Source organism: Vombatus ursinus, unplaced genomic scaffold (genome assembly GCF_900497805.2).
Source record: "Vombatus ursinus unplaced genomic scaffold, bare-nosed wombat genome assembly UNPS02014789.1, whole genome shotgun sequence".
Classification (NCBI taxonomy): Eukaryota; Metazoa; Chordata; class Mammalia; order Diprotodontia; family Vombatidae; genus Vombatus; species Vombatus ursinus.
Window position 1 is genome coordinate 4,269,371 of NW_020954567.1, and position 20,258 is coordinate 4,289,628.

At 38.4% G+C, this 20,258-nt stretch overlaps 1 protein-coding gene across 1 annotated transcript in view; it reads right to left on the minus strand.

The window, feature by feature from the left end:
* RXRG (retinoid X receptor gamma) overlaps positions 1-20,258 on the minus strand; it is a 90,479-nt gene that overhangs the window by 52,295 nt on the left and 17,926 nt on the right. Inside the window, exon 2 of the mRNA XM_027868519.1 lies at positions 7,685-7,944. Coding sequence (XP_027724320.1) covers positions 7,685-7,944 — 260 coding nt within the window. The remainder of the gene's footprint in view (positions 1-7,684; positions 7,945-20,258) is intronic.

A 20,258-nucleotide genomic window follows, 5' to 3' on the forward strand; every position in this document is an offset into this window, starting at 1 on the left:
AGATAGATAGATAGATAGATAGATAGATAGATAGATAGATAGATAGATAGATAGATAGATATAGTGTGTGTTTGTGTATTGTCCCAAGTGGAGCACGGGACAGTAAAGCCAGAAAGTAACATGAAGGCATTGAGCCTTCATTGAAGGAGGCTGGAAGTAGGGCAGGCCAGCCAAGAGCAAATGATTTGCCAACTTAATAGTTTATCCTAGAACCCATTACAGTACCTGACACCAGGTACCCCTTCTCTAGGAATGGTGAATTATGAGTAAATTCTGGTAATTATGTAAATACGTAAGTATGGTAGTAAAAAATGGTAATTATACGTAAATTATGAGTAAATCTTAACTAATCAGATTCAGATAGGTAGCTCTAACCTGGATCTGGCCACGTTGTAGTTTAATCCTGCAATTCTGTTGCATTCAAGAGGGTTGCAAATCAAATCAACGAAATAGAAAATAAACAAAGCAAATCACAACCAAACCAGACAAAAATAAAATGATCAGTAACTAGTATTCAGTTAAATGCCTACAAAACTGACCACACAGAAGAAATAGAGGTATGCTTTCAAAAACATAAAATGCCCAAACTAATAGAACTGTTGGGCTGTGAGGTGGCAGAGTGGACAGAGCATTGATCTTGAAATCAGGAAGACCCATCTTCCTGAGTTCAAATCTGGCTTTAGACACTTACTAGCTGTGCAATCCTGGGCAAGTCACTTAACCCTGTTTACATCAGTTTCCTCACTTGTAAACTAAGCTGGAGAAGGGAATGGCAAAGCACTCCAGTATCTTTGCCAAGAAAACTCCAAATGGGGTCAGGAAGCATCAGACACAACTGGAAAATCTGAAAAACAACTGAACAACAGAACTCCAAATAGAGATCTTAAGTAATCCAATCTCAGAAAAGGAAATAGAAACAAGCTATAAAGAAACTGCTAAAGGGGAGGGGGAGGGGAGATCTTCCTGGTCCTGATGGATTTACAGGGTGATGTTAACAAACATTCAAAGAACATTTAGTACAGATATTACCCAAATTTTTCTCCTAAACTGATTAAGAAAGCATCTTACTAAACTTCTCTTATGAGACAATTCCTAATACCTAATCCCTAGATCCTAATACCTGGATCTGCCAGGAAAGGATACGACAAAAAAATGAGAATTATAAACCAACATAATTAGTGAATATTGCTTCAAAATTTTTAAATAAAATCCTGACCAAAAAATTATAGCAATTTATCCAAAAATTTTTTTTATTTTGATCAGTTTGAATTTATACCAGGGATGGAAGGATGGTTCCAGATTAGAAAAGCAATTAACATAATAAATTATAGCAAAAACAAAATACTCTGAACCCTCTCATTATCTTAATAGATACAGGAAAAAATTTAAGTATATTACTCACTTATGATAAAGCATCATATGCAAGGTGGAAAAAAGTTCCCAGTAACTACAAGATGCTGACTCTCTCTGCTATTATTTTAGATCGTTATAGAAATGTGAACAATAACAATAAGAAAAAGAAATTTAAGGGTTAAAGATAGGCAAAGAGGAAACACAACTATTCCTATCTGCTAATGACATGATTGTTCACTTTGAAAATCTTAGGAAATCAGCAAAGAAACTGAGACGTTAACTTCAGCAAAGTTGAAGCCTACAAATAAACCCAGGAAAATCAACTGGATTTCTATATAATAATTATAACAACAAAATCTAGGGGACACAGTGTATAGAGTGCTGGGCCTGAAGTCAGGAAGGCCTGAATTGAAACCCAGACTCAGACACTTAGTAACTGTGTGAGCCTGGGCAAGTCACTTAACCTATGTTTACCTCAGTTTCTTCATCTGTAAAATAGGGATAATAATAGCACCTACCTTACAGGTTGTTGTGAGGATAAAATGAGATAACATTTGTAAAGTTCTTAGCAAAGTGCCTGACATATAATAGGTGCTTAATAAATGATTGTTCCCTCCCATCTCTCCCCACCCCCACTCCCAAAGTGGCAATAATGGAAAGGGAAATCCCATCCAGAATAACTATAAAATGCATAAAATATTTGGGCTTCAAGGTACCAAAACACACTCAACACTTTAATAGATTCAATTACAAAATTAGAAAAAAATTTAAAAGCTGGAAAAATATTCAGTGCTCATAGCAAGGCTATGCCAACATATAATATATACACCAATATATTCTATGTAATACTATGTATTATAGTAATATAATATATATATGCCAATATAACAAAAATGGCAATATTACCAAAGTTAATTTATAGATTTAATGTTATACCAATCAAACTATCAAAGGTATACTATCAAAGGTGTAATAGAATTAGATAAAAATAATAAAATTTATTTGGAGGGACAAAAGGTCTAAAATATCAAGGAAAATAATGGGAAAAGATAGGATTCAAAGAGGAATAGCACTTTCAGACCTACTAAAGAGAGGGAAAAAATCCTCCTGATTACAAAAGATTTACATCCCCAGTGCCAAACAGTGTCAGGAACATAATAGGTACTTAATAAATGCAGTTGGTGAACATTACTTCTCAGGAAGAATAACTAATCTCCAGCTTTTCTATACCTAGGCAGTCAGAGAATCAGAGAATTGGAGGGTTGGAAAAGAGCACAGTAGCCAGGGAATCCACACTATAACAGACCCAGCAAGTAACCAGTAACCAACCCAACCCCTAATTAAGGACCTCCGAAGTCAGAAAACTCGAGCAAAAATATGAGTCGGAAGGGGCCTTAGGGCTTATACAGTTGTAGAATCATTGATTTAGAGATGGAAGAAACTTAGAGGTCATAGGATGCACTCCTGTAGTTTACAGATGAGGAAATTGAGGCAAACAGGGGTAAGTGACTTGCTCAGGGTCATGCATTTAGTGTCTGGGTGTCCAGGTCTTTTTGATTGTACAACTAGAATTTTATCAGCATCATCATGCACCTTCTCAAGCCCTACATTTAAAAACCAAGATAACAAAAGCTCATTTCTCCGAGACCACAGGAAAAGAGACAGAACAGACTGGCTCCCCAGCAGTTCCCCATTCAGAGCATCAAGTTCATGGGGGAGGTATTCCTAAAGGCCCAAGTTGTGTTTTGAGGGTTTCCATCTTTTTGAAGCACAAAGCACCTCTCCTCTGTCTGCACTTGCCTAAAACAGCCTAGGTTGGGAATTTGGCACGGGGGTGGGGGAGGGGGAGTGATGAAACCTCCAGTGTTTGCAGTGAGTTTTCTGTGTGTTAAGAGCAATGATGAATGAGCTTTGAGACAATCACTTGAGCCCAAATCCATTAACTGCCTGGTTTCTAAGTCCCCCAGCACCTGGCTGTCTGGTTCCATTACAGGAAGCCCAACTGAAGCCTGCTCTTTGGAGCTGTGGGCTCGTCACAACAACTCAGATCTGCCTCAGCAGTCACGCTGGCTGCTTTAGGGTACAGCCTAAGTGCTAAGGGAAAGGCCTGGAGCATGCTTCCCCCAGCCCCCAAACCCTGTAAGAGAACCATGTGCTTCTGGGACAGCCCTGGGCTGTCAATAAACCCTCATCAAACTCTATTTCTGCAGCCCCCTTTTTATCTCAAAGAATCCCAGAGGAACATGTGCACAGTCTGAGACTGAACCAAGACTGCATAGTGAAATAATCCTGGACCAGAAGACAGAAAGTCCTGAGTTAGAAGGACAGCTCCAACACTTACTAACTGTGTGACCCTGGGTAAGTTATTTCATCTCTCTGTACCTCAGTTTTCTCATCCGTAAAATGGGATGATAATCCTTCTACCATGTCCCTGGGTTGTGGTGAGAATTAGATGAGATCACATATTAATAATATGATATAATAAAGCATCATGGTAATATTAGTGATTACTTTGATACTTAGATGACCTCAGTGGTGTGGGCATGTCCCATCTCTGACACATAGCAGTCATGTGGCCCTAGGGAAGTCATTTAACCTTCCAAAGTTTTAGAAAACTTTCTAAGTCTAGAATATGCAGTGAAGATGCTAGCCTGCATTGGTACAAGGAACTGGGAGTTTACTAATGAAATCACAGGTCCAGAATCTATGTTATTATGCCCATGTACATGTGTGCATATGTTTATATACAAATATGTATGCATATAGACCCGTATATGGACATAGGTATATTATGTCCATATATGTGTGTACACAAATATGTGTATGTGATATATGTGCATATTTGTGTGTTTTTATATATACATAAATGTATATGTGTATATGCATTTATATATTTATGTGTTTGTATGTATGTGTGTGTGAGTGTGTGTGTGTGTGTGTGTGTGTGTGTACAAAATAAATACAGGACTTTGTTGGCAGTGGGGTAAAGGGAAGGCACTAGCATCTTCCTCCTCATCGCCATGTCCTAACTTCCTTGGCTTCCTTCAAGTCTTATCTAAAGCCTTATTTTCCATAAGAAGGTTTTCTTAGCCCTCCTTAATCTTAGTGTCTTCCCTCTGAAACCACCCCCAATTTATCCTTCTATATATTAGATGTATATAGTTGTTTGAATGTTATCTACTCCATTAGACTGTGAGCTCCTTGAGAGCAAGGACAATCTTTTGCCTTCCTCTGCCTCCTCAGCACTTAGCACAGTGCTTGGTATATAGTATGCACTTAATAAATGTTAGTTGGCCAACTAGCATATAGGGAATTAGGAAAGATTTGATGAAGAAGTCAGTAATTGATCAAAATTTTGAAGGGAACAAGAGATTTCTGTGAGGAGGCATTGAGACGGGTGCACATTCCAGGCACTGGGGACAACCAAGGAAGAGATGGGAGACAGAGTGTTGTGCAAGAAGACCAGTTGCCTAGACTATAGAATATATGGCTATTTTTTAAATAACTTAACGTGCTAAACAGAAGAGCTCAGATTTTATCCTTTAATTAATGGGAGCCATTGAAGTTTTTTGAGTAGAGAAGTAACCTGGTCATACTTGAGCTTAAAGAAAATTACTTTGGCAGGTGTGTGGAGAATGGGTTGGAGCAGGGAAAGAAAGTATTTCTTCTTCATGAGACCATTCTGCCTCTCATAGACCACAGGCATAATTTCTTCAAAAGAGTGACACACATGAATGATAATGGAGCCATCTATGTCCTTTGACATCTTGGCAACATTGTTCATTTCTGAGAGTTCCTTGTAAAGTATGAAAATGTAGTAATTACATGGAACAGAAATATATCAAATAGGACAGTAGTGGTAATAGGTATGAATTTAACATTTTTGCTCTAGGAAGTCCTGTGTAACCAAACATCTACCTTTCAAACCATGTAGCAACCAACAACAAGAAAATTATCATGAAGATTAATTAGTATGGCTTATCTTCAGTTACCTTTTTTGGTGTTTGAATGGTTTCCTAGGAGAAAATTCAAACTTATATGTTACACACATTGGTCTGAGCTCAAGTTCTGGACCTATAAGCAAGACTTTGCAAACAATAGTTAAATTTATATAATGTTTAGAGCACTGGTCCTGGAGTCAGGAAGATATTAGTTCAAATTCAACCTCAGACAATTAACACTTACTAGCTGTGTGACCCTGGACAAATCACTTAACCCCAATTTCCTCATATTTGTGTGTGTGTGTGTGTGTGTGTTATATTATATATACACACACATACATATATATACATAATGTGGTTCAGTTAATAAAGTTCTTTGATCACAACAATTCTACTGGGTTGATAATGCATACATCAACACTCACATGCATGTGTGTATGTATATATATAAAGATATATAGATATCTTTTTTGGGGGTAGTATATGTACATTGTCACCCTCAAAAGAATATAAGTTCTTCGAGGGCAGGGACCATTTCATTTTTGTTTCTGTGTCCACTATACCTAGCACAGTATCTGGCATATAGTCAGGACACCTGAGTTCAGATCCCAGCTATGGTACTTATTAGCTGAGTAAACTTGGGCAGGACAACTCACCTTCTGAACCTCAATTTCTTCATCTGTAGAAAGGGTGATAATGATATTTGCACCACCTACTATGTGTGGGTGTGTGTGAGATAGAGATATATTATTTTACATAAACATTACTGTATATTATTGTTCATGTAGTATTGTAAATTTGTGAGCATTACCACGAAGTATTTGCCTATAGAGGAAAATGTGTAATTAGTGAAGCCTTGAAACAGTAGGGAAATGAGAGGTGGAGGCTTGATGCTCAAAGGCTGATACAAAACATGACAAATACATGTGAATGTAATGTGACTTTAAATAAAATCAGATGGAGTTGCTTTTAAGTAAGATATTTAGAGGTCCACGTTGTACATCTCAACTCTGAAACCTCTAATCATTAAATGAGTATTTCATATCTTGCCTAAGGTCATGGGTCTAGTTAATAAACCTTTTTGCATTCCTTGGTCCTTGTGGACAAATTAGCTATTCACAAAGAACTAAGGCAAGACCAGTGTGACTCTGGACCCCACCTTCCATTGTTTCTCAAGAGCTTTGGTTCCTAACACCACTAGGTTGTGGCTAACAGATGTCAATTCAGCAAGTGATTATATTTGCTTGGTAAGACTATGAAAGACTGTAATAAAAGAAAGGGAAGATACTGGAATCTCTCAATATATGAAGGGATATCACCACAAAATTATGTGACAGGGAGAGAAAATGAGCTAGCCACATGGCAAGAGTGAGGGATGACAAATGAATAGCTAGTATGTACCATTGCTCCTATTTTGATGTTGGGAGCAATTAAGGAAGGCCTCCTGCAGGTTAGTGGACCCTCCTGTGGCAAACCTTTGGGAGAACATGGACAAGGGTCCCAATAGGATGGTCAAATGTGGATCAGTTGTAATTTGCATTATTGGAGGAAACTCTCAAACTTAGGAGGTAACAGAGCAATTCAATCATATTACTGGAAAACATAGCTAAAAAGTTAAATTCTGAATGAGTTTCCTTTTTTTCTCATCAATTATACTAGGCTATAAGATCGTTGAAGGCAAAGAACAATTCCTTCCTTTGTATCCCTAGCGCTTAACCACAGTGCTTGCTACTTAGTAGGCATTATATTGAAACTTGATGGGAGAAGTTTTGAATAAGAAGAGAAACCAGGGATTTGAGGAGTTGGATTAGGGGTAAATTGCCAGGTTTATGCAAAGTGGTAGTGGATTACATATGAGGAGACATGAGAGTGAGAACTGGTTATGTTTATGTCAATCAGTTTGTCTAAATTAGAACTTAGAAGATTTATATGCCCTGAAATAACAATTCTGTGCTCGATAATTTTTTTAAAAATTTACCTTCTTCTTCTGAAATGCTTGTAAAGTATCTTAAATATTAGAAAAGTTAACTTCTTTTTGTAAGCAAATTAGGAGGAAATATGGAAACATTTAGGTCAGGTTATTCTAAGAATGGTTCTAGTGATCGAGAGAAGCTAAAAGGTGCAACTTCATTGGGATGCTAGAAATGAGATGAAGTACGTACAAAGCAGAATATTCAGGTAAGATCAAGTCTGACTCACCTCCTATTGGGTCTGAGTTTTGTTCTTTTTTTTTTTCAGTAACAATCTTTTAAACTGAATAATCTCTCAAATTTGGGAGGGATTGCTCTCATCCTCAGGGCAACAGACTTACAGAGAACACAACAGTGAACGTAGGTTAGTGGGAATCATATAAAAAGTGAGGAAGTCCATAGAGAGAACTCAATACCTACCTGAGAATTGGGTGGACCAACCATGTTGACACCTGGAGAGGTAGCCAGGGATAAGGAGTGAGGTCCTATGGCTGATGTAATGACTCGGTATGAAGAGCCCAGAGCATTCAAAGGAGACCCGACGGCACTCAGTGGGGAGGCAAGTGTCCTTGGAACACTGACTGGGGCCTCAATGTAGGTGGAATGGCTGTCCGTGGATTTTCCTGTGGTCAGGGCTGGTGACGGGCTCATAGATGGGGAGTTAGTGTGACTGAGAGAACCTGAAAGTAAAAGAATAATCTTAGCAAGAAGATATCGTCAAAAAGCAAAATGTGATATGGAGAACCTAATAGGACTAGAATAGGCTTAACAAATAGTCGTAACAATAAAAGATCATGAAAAGTATAGATAAGTTACCTACTAAAGCAAATTTGAAAGACCACCTAATAACACCTCCTCTGATCACTTATTCATTCAACAAGTATAAATTGAGCACCTGTCATGTTCAAGGAGGCTAGAGCAGCGTTAAACAAGGACTCATATAGTCCTTTCCTCATTTTTACATATGACAAAGTTGAGGCACAGAGAATGTAACTGATTTTACCTATTAGTCACATAACAAGGATGTGGGAGACTGAAGGCATGAACCTAGGTTTTCTCTCTCTCAAAATCCAATGTTCTTTTCATTATACCACACTGCCTTTGTGAAGTTTCTCTCTCAAAATTAAATGAAGTTCCTTTCAACTTCAGTATTGTCTTCAACAGATTATATTTTCCTTGAGGGTAGTACTCCCTTAAAAAGAATAAGACATCCTCACTCCTAAATTAATGGCACCAAAAGCTGTAAAGAACAAATTGTCATTGATTTATCCCCCAAATGTATGGTCCTCATCTCAATGTGCCATACATTTTAGGATAAATCAATAACTAAATACTTATAATTTTGTGCCATTAATTCAGGAATGAGGAAGCCCTATTCTTTGTAAGGAAGTACTGCCCTCAAGGAAAATAACATCAGTTGAAGGCAACACTGAGGTTGAAAGAAACATGTATGCAAATATATATGTATATATATAGATATACACATATATGCATATATATCAAAAGGTTGATTATTTTGTTTGTTCATTCACTGTATTTCAATATAATTGGTTTCCTTTGTAATTCTATGTATTTTTATTTTATACATATTTAAAAATGACAATCTGAGAAGGGATCCATAGGCTTCATAGGACTGCCAAAGGGGTCAATGACAAAAAAAGTTTAAGAATCTCTGAGATTAGATAGATAGATAGATAGATAGATAGATAGATAGATGGATAGATGGATAGATGGATGGATGGATGGATGGATAGAATGTGTGTGTGAGAGAGAGAGATTATAGATATGATAGACAGAGGTACAAATGTAGATGATAGAGAGATTAAAATATGATAGAGGTGTAGCTATAGATAAACATAGACAGTTGTTATACAGTAAACCATTATCAACACAGAGTATGCCCTTTTCTCTCTTTCTCCTTTTATTATATGGGAAAGAAAGCTATAGGAAAAGTTCCTTCTAGCTGATAAGGAGTGTTAAAATGAAAAACTGAGGCTATCTCATTGATTAGCTCCAATAACCAGAGCACAGTAAACAGAGCATCTCTCACTTGAAACAAACAGAAGCCAGGCAACTCCAAAAAGCAGTGGTTTTTTACCCCAAAGCTGGCTTGAAGTTTCAAGGTCATGTACATGGATGGAAAGAATATCATTCCAAGGTAGAAACAAAGTAAATAAAATCAATAATTAAGATCAGAGTTGTAATGAATAATCAATAAGCATTACTGATAAAGGTACCAAGTTGTACCTGGGTATTTCTTTTTTGAAAAACTTCTTCCTTTTTGGAAATATTGATTTTACTGTTTGTTTAAATTCAATTTATTTAATAAAGAGGTTTTTTTAAAAAATAAGAAGAAAAACAGTCCTCACTTCTATTTCAGACAAAATACAACTATTACATGAGCTTTGCTCTTCCCTAAGTGCAGGAGAAGCACTTAAGAGGGAGGAAAAAGCTCAGAAATCTCTAGAGTGCTGGAATAGCAACCTTGAACTTCTAAAGTGATGACAATTCCTCTGTTTGCAGGTGGACGCTGCCAGGACTCAAGATAGCTATGTATTTAGAGAAACTGTACTTTATTGTGGCAGTTTCCTTTTTAAAAAATCTACCCTTGTCATTGGTTTCTAGGCAGAAGATTGGGGTTTGTCCAGGAGTACAATGAAAGCAAGCTGTCCCCAAATGGGAGCTATGGAAAGGAAAGTGTATGATCTGTTCTCCTTCTGTCCTCCAGATTCCTGGAAAACTGGAAATTTCTATTGATGCTTCCTTTGGGGGGGGGGGACTTGCAAATAACAAGTAAAGCCACCTATTACTTGCCTTCCAGTGACCTTAGTAACACGGGGGAAATTACTTTGCACAGCATTAAACTTATGCTTGGAGTCACTTTGGTCACAGGCATAGAAGCACGCTTGTAAGACCACCCCTAGCAGGGAAGATAATCTCCACAGGATTCCATAAAAGACCAGAGATAGGAGAGAACTGGAGAGATGCTCTAGGTCTAGGATAAACCATTCATATCAGAGATGAGAAAAACAGGGTCTAGAAAGCTTAAGTGACTTGACCAAGGCTTCTCAGAATCAGACGAGGCCTTGGGTCCCCTCAATTTGAGGCAATTGTTTTTTTTCACTCCAACATACTGACTCAGGATAGAAGACACACACACACACACACACACACACAGCTTTAACAAAAGCACCAGGTTTTCTAACTTCCAATAGAATATTTATCTATTAGGTTGCCCTTCGCTGGGCCTGTGTATATTTAATACTACAAGGATCTGCATCTAAATCTATTGTAAACATATCCTCAAGCTTTGGATTGATCAGGCCCAAGGATGATCCATGGACATGCAATTAATTTAGAGGCGGATATCTCAGGGCCATAATTCTTCCTAGACAGGGATCTAGAGAAGTCTCACACCTTGGGGAAATGGTTTACCAAGCGGCAACATGCCCTAGTGGCTAGCATACTGAATTTGATGTCAGGAAGACCTGAGTTCAAATCCTACCTCAAAGACTTACAAGCTGGGTTACCTTGGGTTTAACTTAACCTCTCTGAGTCTCAGGTTTTTCATCTGTAAAATGGTACCTACTTGATAGGACTGTAACCCTGGGCATCACGTCGCCTCTATTGGCCTCAGTTGCCTCATCTGTAAAATGGAAATAATAATAACACCTACCTTTCAGAGTTATGAGAATCAAATGAAATAATGATTGTAAAGCACTTAGCACAGTGTCTGGCACATAGTAAATGCTATATAAATGTCAGCTATTATTGTTATTAGGATCAAATGAAATAAAGTGTATAAAATGCTTTGCAAACCTTAATATGATATGTAACTATGAATTCTTTTTATTACTTTCTCTAGACTTCGGAGTATTTAGACAATTCCAAGCAGAGAAAACCCTAAATGGGGGCACAAAGAGACAGACATGACTGAAGTGACTCAACAACAAAAAGATGGCAGAGTGAATAGAGCACTAGACGTGGAATCAGGAAGACTCCTCTTCTTGAATTCAAATGTGGCTTCAGACACTTACTGGCTGTATAATCCTGAGGAAGTCACTTAACCCTTTTTGTCTCGCTTCCTCATCTGTAAAATGAGCTGAAACGGCAACCACTCCAGTAACTTTGCCAAGGAAGCTCCAAATGGGGTCACAAAGCACTGGACATGACTGAAATGACTCAACAACAGCAGCAACAACACACCTAAGTAGTCAAAAAGAGACATTCTATTTGTCCCAAAATATTCACAGCAAAACTTTCATTGTAGCAAAGAACTAGAAAAGAGATGCCTATTTTATTGGGGAACAGGTAAACAGATTGTAGTATGTAAATTCATTCGAGTCTTTCCTGAGGTTCAGTCTTACATCATCAAATGCCTTTTAGACATCTTGAACGTCTCATGTGCATCTCAAACTCAACATGCCCAAAACAGAATACATTTCCCCAAACCCTTCCAAACTTTACACATCGAAGCCTTCTTCAAGTCTTATTTTTACTGTCATAATATCTTTAGTCTATGTCATCTTATCTCCACCTTTATCAACACCCTAGCTCAAGCCCTAATCACTTCTCATCTGGACTATCACAATATCCTTCTGATGACCCCGCTTCAAGTCTCTCTCCATTCCAATCCTTCTTCCACTCAGATGCCAAAGTGATTTCCCTAAAGCGTAAGGGTGACCGTGCTTTCCTCCTCTTTGCCCCACTCAATAAACTCCAAGTGGCTCCTTCTTATCTCCAATATCACTTACACATCGAGAATATCCCCAAAGTCTCAGTGTAGTTTAAAGCTATGAAAACTTTAAAGGTTTTTGTGAAACAAATTAAAGTTTAAAACTGCACTAAGACTTTTGAGACACTCTGAACTATGAGAAACTGTTGATATGGCAGTCAGTTTTGTTGAACTTCTTTGGTTCTTTCTTTTTTTTTTATTATTCTTTGTAACAAGGAATAGTTTGCCAGGTAGGGGGTGGGAGGGTATATTCAGAAATTTAAATGGTATAAAAAAGATATCATTTAAAAATATAGTGGTCTCTAGGTCAAAATTCAGCTGATATAAAAAGAAGAGACCAGTGGCCAAAAATTTGGTAATAAAAAAAGAAAAAAAAACAGATAATCTTCATAATAAGTTTCAGATTGGAAAGAACCTTATTTTAGCCTTCTCAGAAGACATGGTAGCCCATGATATTTAAAGAGGTCAACCTGACCTCAATCTGTTACTCAGATAACAAAATATGTATTTCCTGGAACATTAGTGAGGAGGAGAACAGTGACATCTTTGCCAGAAATTCATCTATACCCTCCCCACCCACCCCACCCATTTCCACTGACACTGTCTGAAAGCCTTTTTTCCTAAGTTTTGGGACTTCTGAAATCCAATGCAACAAACATTTTTAAGTGCCTACTACATACCAGGCACTGTGCTAAGCACTAGGGGTACAATTAATAAAAAAAAAAAAAGTTCCTGACCTCAAGGAGTTTACTATTTAAAGGGGGAGATAACACACAAAGCAAGGGAGGAATGTGGGGGAGGGTATCTTATTCTGTGGAGTTGAAACCAAACAAAGCAGCAGATGCAAAGTGCAATGAGCTGAGAGTCCAGTTTCTGCCCTCTATAAAGAAAAACATTTGGGAGGATGGTATTCTAAACCTTCAGCCCTCCAAACAGAGGGGAGAGGAGGCTGAGGGAGGTGGCATCAATCAAAACTTGAGGTAACAGCGTGGTAGTGAGTTTAGGAGTGATAAGCGTATCCTGGGAGGGGCATCTTGCTTTGTGAAGTTGAAACCAGACAGAGCAGCAGATACCAAGTGGAACGTACATTCTGAAAATGGCAATAAGTGCCATGATCCTTCCCGCCCTCCTTTGCTTTTTCCAAATAGATCATAGATCTCCTCTAGGCTTATAATATTGTATCTTATAATGTAATATGATATATTATAATATAACATCTAGGCTATGTCAAGTGAACCCACTCATCTTGGTAGATGGTAGAAGAAAGGGATTGGGGGAGAGGTGGGCTAGGCCAATGGAGGATTTTATTCTTGATGTTTTCATCACATATTCTCAAAGCATCTGAAGTGGACTCTACCTTGAAGAGTTATTGCAAAAATAGAATGTGAACATATTCATAAAGTGCTTTGGAAAGTTAAAAGGATAACATTTGTTATGATGGTTCTCATTGATAGCCACTATTATAATGTCCATAAGAAAGCCATTAGGTACAAATGGTAAGAATGGAATGCTCTTCTGAGTGAAGCAGGAGGCTAGAAGTTTGTTTTAAATAGAATGTGAGGATTTGTTCCCCTGTCTTCTGAATAAGTTACTCAGGAAGAAATATGTGGCTTTGAAAACAAGCCCGATTTTTTTTTTCTTTCTTGATAATTAAGAGACAAAGATTAATTTGGATGAATACAACCCAGCTCACGCTCTCATTTTGTCTGAAAATATGGTTTTGCTTATGGGGAAAAAAGTGAAAAAATATTTATTTTTAAAAAATTCATTTCTCTGGGAAAATATGACCCAGCCTTGCAAATGCTTCAATACTTCAAGAATTGAAGTACACAAAATATAATCCCACTATATCTCTCAGGACATGGCTTTGATGTAGCCAGAAATTTCAATTAGCCCACAGCCAGCCTTGTGATGACTCTCTCATCATTTGACAATGGCAGGGTCTGTACTTGAAGCTTTTCCAGCTTGGGAGAACATGCATAGCCTTCAGAACCCACAATCAGTTTAATGCCTGATGAGCCACTGGAGCAGGCCTTTGGGGGAAGAGTTTATAAATAAATAATAAAAGTTTATTGAGCATCCTGTACCTCCTATGTTATTGTTGTTGTGTCATTTCAATCACGTCTGACTCTTCATGACCCCATTTGGGATTTTCTTGGCAAAGATACTGGAGTGGTTTGCCATTTCCTTCTTAAGCTCATTTTACAGTTGAGGAAACTGAAGGAATCAGGGTTAAGTGACTTACCCAGGGTCATGCAGCTGTAGCAAGTGTCTGACGTTGGATTTGAATTCATTAAGATGAGTATTCCTGATTCCAAGCCCAGTGCTCTATGCACGGTATCACCGAGCTGCCTATGCCTTCTATAGCTAATTTTAAAATTAACCTATGCAAAAATTTTTAAAATAACATGTAAAAAAAAGTGATAGAGGAAACCCTTCTCTTCTCCCCTTGGTAAGCAATATACATTCAGTGACGTTTTAGAATTAATGCTCCTTTTTATTATCTAGTTCAAAGATATGATAATGTTGGTGGTGAGAATTGCAAGCTGGATCCTAGAGAGCCTGGTGCATGCATGTGCATGCACATGTGTGCACGTACACACATATACACACACATTCGTCCGAGGAAGTAGGAAGGTCCGAGGAAGTAGGAAAGTGCTCATAAACTGTACAGGATAGAGGTGTCATAGACCTTGTGGTACAGTCATCACTAGCTGGGCCCTTGGTGTACTCTGTGTCTAAGACATCAAGCAATTTACAGCAAAGTCCAACACACAAGACTTCCAGTAATGTCCACAACACAGGGGAACACAAGCACCAAGACATAGGGAAAGTCATCCGAATATCAAATAGCTAAACTTCCCAGATTTTTTTAATTTTGATTTTGCTTTCTTCTTTCCAAAACATACAACTCAATCACCACAGTAAAATAAATCAGTCTAATAGGTGGCTCAGTAGATAGGATGCTAGGCCTGGAGTCAGGAATACTCATCTTCCTGAGTTCAAATCTGGCTTCAGACACTTACTAGCTGTGTGACCCTGGGCAAGTCAGTTAACCTTGCTTGCCTGACTTTCCTCATCTGTAAAATGAGGTGGAGAAGGGAACGGCAAACCACTCCAGCATCTTTGCCAAGAAAACTCTCAACAGGGTCATGAAAAGTCGGATATGACTAAAAGTGACTGTTCAGAAGCAGTTTCAGAATAGGAGAAAGGTTAATGTCCTTGTTAGAATCACTGGCAGTATCTGCTGCCTTCTTGCCCCCAGAAAAAGTGCCCTGCTTGGTAGAACCTCCTGCCCCACAGAACTGCTCTCCTGATTATTTATTAAATAAAACAAGATAACAAGATAGTAGATCAATAGGGGGAAATTGGTAGCAGACAGAGACATGTAGTGCTGGTCAAATCATATGATATAGTCAACTTTCCTCTCCCTTAGACAAAAGGCCACCTCCATCTCAGCTTCTAGGCCCCTCCCTTTTTTCCAGGCAAATCCTCTGGTAACAAATGACTCTGACCAATATTTGGACAAACCTTCAAGTCAGGTGGTCAATGTTAAGCAAACTACTGGATCTGAGTATGGAGGAGTGGGCGTGGGAGGGTGGCGCCAATATATGTTTCCAAAGCCTCACTTCAATTACGCACTATTTCTGTGTTCTAGAGTAGTCTGAAACTTTAAGTACTACCCAGACCAAAAAAAATGGAAATAAAAGGGGAGCAAAGAAGGAGGACACTCCATTCTTCTTTTGAGGTTCCCTCTTCTTCCTTTTCCAGAGCTTTCTTCCATAGTATCCTTAAACCTAATGAGAAAAACTTAATGAACAAGCCATGGTCCCTTGATGACATTGCCTTTTACAAATATTTTTTAAGCATTTTGTCCAGTAAGCTAGCCTATGTACTGGGAAAGTGATCTGAAGATTCAATAAAATATAGTCCTGGTTCTCGTGGAACTCATAATCTACTAGACTGGATTACCATGTTATAATGCAAAGTTCAGAGCCATAACTAACCACTGCGATGCCAGGGACATGTACCCACAAAATATGCTGAAGGCAAAAAAATAACCCAGGAAAGGTCTATTCAAAATTTTTTTTAAAAAAATAAATTCAGTTGATCTAAGGAGTTACTTAAGACCTGAGTATACAAGACTCCATGAGTAGAGATTCTCCCAATTTGGGTGGGTAGAGGGGGAGGGGATTAGAATAGGACCAGGTGAGAAAATGATGCACTCTGTCTGGTAGTTTCCTTTCCTCATTTTTCTTCCTGACTTGGAGCAAAGTTCAGTTGTTTCTATCTGAGTGCTACCAGGTACTGTGCCCTTGAAATTTTAGCCAGTAGGAGCAACAACCCAGTCACCCATCCGTTTTTAAGCTTCTGAGAACGACACACTTCATAAACCTTCCATAATACCCTCCCTTTCCCCACAGAGAGATAGAGAGAGAGAAAGAGAGAGAGAGAGAGAGAGAAAGAGAGAGAGAGAGAGAGAGAGAGAGAGAGAGAGAGAGAGAGAGAGAGTTGGCTGTGTGCTCTACCTCCACGGACTTTTAGAACACTTTGCTTCTAGTTCTCTTATTCATTAATCATATTCTATTATGCATTATAGTTGTGTATATGTGTATCCCTGTCTTATCTGTGTCAAATGGCAGGCTCCTTGAAGGAAGGAACCATGTCTGAATTATTTTTGTATTTCCTTCAGTACCCAGTATGCTATCTATTATATGGAAGAGAGGCATCAAAGTATAAAAATACTATCTCTTATTTATATAGTACTATAAGTTTTACATTCTCCACAACAACCCTATAAGGCAATGCATGCGTATCTGCAGGTTACAGGAGTGAATGCTGAGGTACAAGGAAGATGAGTAACTTTCCTTCAGTCATAGTATTAAATGTTGGAGCTTGGATATGAACCTAGGTCTCCTGATTACAAACTCAGGCTTTGTGACTAGGGGTCAAATCACAACCTCTCTGAGACTCAATTTCCTCTTCTCTAAAGTGGGATAACACATCACCCTTACCATAGGATTTTTGTGAGAGAGAAAATAGCTCTTTGTAAATCATAAATCACTATATAAATACAAACTATATTATCTTTGGTGCTGAATTAGACATTTGCTAGGTTCTTAAATTGAATTCAACTGTTTCTTTCTGAGCAGGGACATCTAGACCTGCCTTTTATGTGTGTTCCTGCAAAGGGATGCAATTTGGGGACCAAATCAAATAAAGGAAGAGAAGTGATTTCAAGTGAGAGTTATATTTGACGTTAACTGCCCCTCCTATTCATGGACAATAATAACGTCAAGGGGCAGGAGAGGGGGTGTGAGCGTCTAAGTACATTTAAGACATCAGCATGGAACACCCTTTAAATCACACCAAGTGTAGACATATGTGTACCAAAAACACCCCCACATGTTTTCTATTAGTGACCTGTGCTGTGGAGAAACCACTATGTCTCTCAGTTGTAAAACCATTCTGATCAGTGCAAAAGTCTTTTTTAAATGTAGCCTGGTGGCAGGAAAAGGCAAAGTGCTTTAGAAATTAAAAGCAAGTCTCTGGCAGAGACCAAGGCTGTAAAATCTGCTGGAAACCTCTTACTGCACTTAGTAAAGAAAGCTATTCTATTCAGACTAAGCATTCATCTATCTGGAGAGGGGAGAGCATCAAGTTAGTAAAGGTAGTTGGCACAGAATAAAGAGAAATGTTCTTGAGCTCTTCATAGACCCAACTTCCCTCCTGTGTGCACACATGGCTAGCATCTATGTCTTTTCCAGCAAAATATTAATAGAATCACAGCTCTAGCATGCAGTGAATGTTTATTTAGGGGATAGATATTGGACTTGTAATTTCATCAGTACAGTGAACTCCTGGGTCAGGTGGGCTCCTTCTCTGCAATTTACAGTCTTAACTAAGAGGTTTAAGTGACTTTCTTATAGGTCACACAACCAGAATGCATCAGACAACGAACTTACACACCAGACCACATCTCCAGTATTTAAGACCTGCTATATGCCAAAGGCCGTACTAGGCACTGGATATGCAAAGATAGATAGGACAAGGGACATGCTCTCAAGGAACTTACAATCTAATGAGGGGAAGAATAAATATACAAATAATCAAGATGCAAAGAAGCATGAATTAACACAAAGGGGAGGTCTAGGCAAAGTACAAGGAGAAATTTTCATCTCAGTGAGAATAAGTGGAAGGAAGCCCTAAGGCTTCGTGGAGAAAACGGCACTTGAGTTAGGATCATAGTGATAGAGATTTAAAGTAAAAAGGGACCTTGGAGGCCACCTAGTACCATTCCATCATTTAACAGATTAGGAAACTGAGTCCCAAATAGGTGACTTCCCAAGGTCACATGAGTAATAAGTAGCAGAGCCAAGATTCAAAACCAGCTCCTCTGCCTGGCTTTAAATTCAAGATTCTTCCCATTGAGCCTCAAAGGATAAAAGGAAAATCAGCTGATGGAGATGAGAAGTAGAAGCATTGATTTCAGGTGGGAGGGGATCTATATGAGCCATGGAGGAGACAGGATAAAAATGAGGGATGTATTGTAGAAATGAACAGAAGCAATTTTGCTAAAGGGCTATAGACCACCTGGGCAGAGAGAGGAAATAGCTGAGGATTTCATGAAACAGATCACAAGCCTGGCATGGAGGGATGATGTAGGAGTGATGGGGAAGTATAGTCCAGTTTGGTTAGCTCATAGCTTATGTACAAAAGAATAATATAGGATAAGGTGGACCTGGGATAAAAATAGTAGCTTGAGTTTGGGATTTTCTGAGTTTGAGGAACATCTAGTTATGGGAAACTAAAAGCAGATTCTCTCTATTCCCTCTTACCCCCTACAAGAGGCAACATAACAAGGGATCGTGGGAGGGCTAAGCAGGTAGTACTGAAAAGGCAAGTTACTTTCCCTATAGGTGTAAATTCAAAGGTTAACAAACACACACAAAGAGGAACAACAGAAATCAACTAATCTAGCCCCCTCATTTTATAGATGAAGAAACAGAGACACAGAGGGGGTGAAATGATTTGTCCAATGTGATCCAGCTTAGTAAGTGGCAAGGACAGGATCCAAAAACACCTTTGCTGATGTCAAGTCTAGTGTTCTTTCCACCACTTCCTTTATAAGCCAGGAAGGTAAAGGATAGAAACTTCCATGAAAGAGATCAGGAAAAACTAAGGCTCATAGAAAGAAGAGCAGAGTAAGTAAGGATGGTCAGTGATCTCTGCTCAGGGACCCTGGGGCACCGATTTGTCAGATTGATAACAACAATGAAGTCTGTTGTCTTCCCAAGGCATATGTCCAAAATATAACAGAGGATTCCCCAAGACTCCTGAAAACCTGATAACAAATATAAAGAGCTCTGTTGTCTTCTTGGGGCACATATCCAATACATTATGGAAAACCTTCCAAGACTGGTCAAAAAAGATGACAATAACCCACTTCTGGTGATTCACGTGAGCACAAATGATTTTGCTAGAAGGAACCTAATAATATTGCCGAAGATTACAGTGTCTTGGACAAGAACCTGAAGACCACAGGGGCATGGGTTCTGTTTTCCTCACTGTTACTAGATGAAAGTAAGAAAGTGTGTATGTGTGTATACATATATACACATGCAGTATAATCATATGTGAAAGCACTTTACATACTGCAGTGATGTACATATATAAAGCATATAATAATAAAAACAACACAAAAGAAAAAATGGATTTGGAAAGTTAATAGCTGGCTAACAAGGTGGTAATTGAAAATGGGATTTGGATTTCTGGACTGTAGCTTAAATATGGTCATGACAGACTCTTGACCAAGGATGGAGTCAACCTAACAAAGGCCAATAATAAGGTATTTGTTGGGTATCTTGAAAATCTAATCAAAAGAATTTTAAACTAAGGATGGAGAGAGAAAAATGCTTATGTATACTCACCAAGCTGGACACCATGATGTGTAGCTACAATGAAGGAAGAAGAGTAGATGAGATTCCCAGAATTTCATAGGATATCATGGTCTTAAATGACTATACAGAAATGTCTAAAGTCTAGGCAATAAGCAAAATGAACTAATAGATGTCCTAACACAAGAAGGCAAATTTGATCTCATATGTATCACTGAGAATTGGTGGGATGAAACTCATGACTGAAATGTGACTGGATGGATATACTTAATTCAGAATGAACAGTACAGGTAAAAGCCAGGGAGAAAGGGGTTTGAAGCACTGTATATTAAAAAGATATCTTCAATTGCTGAAATGCAGA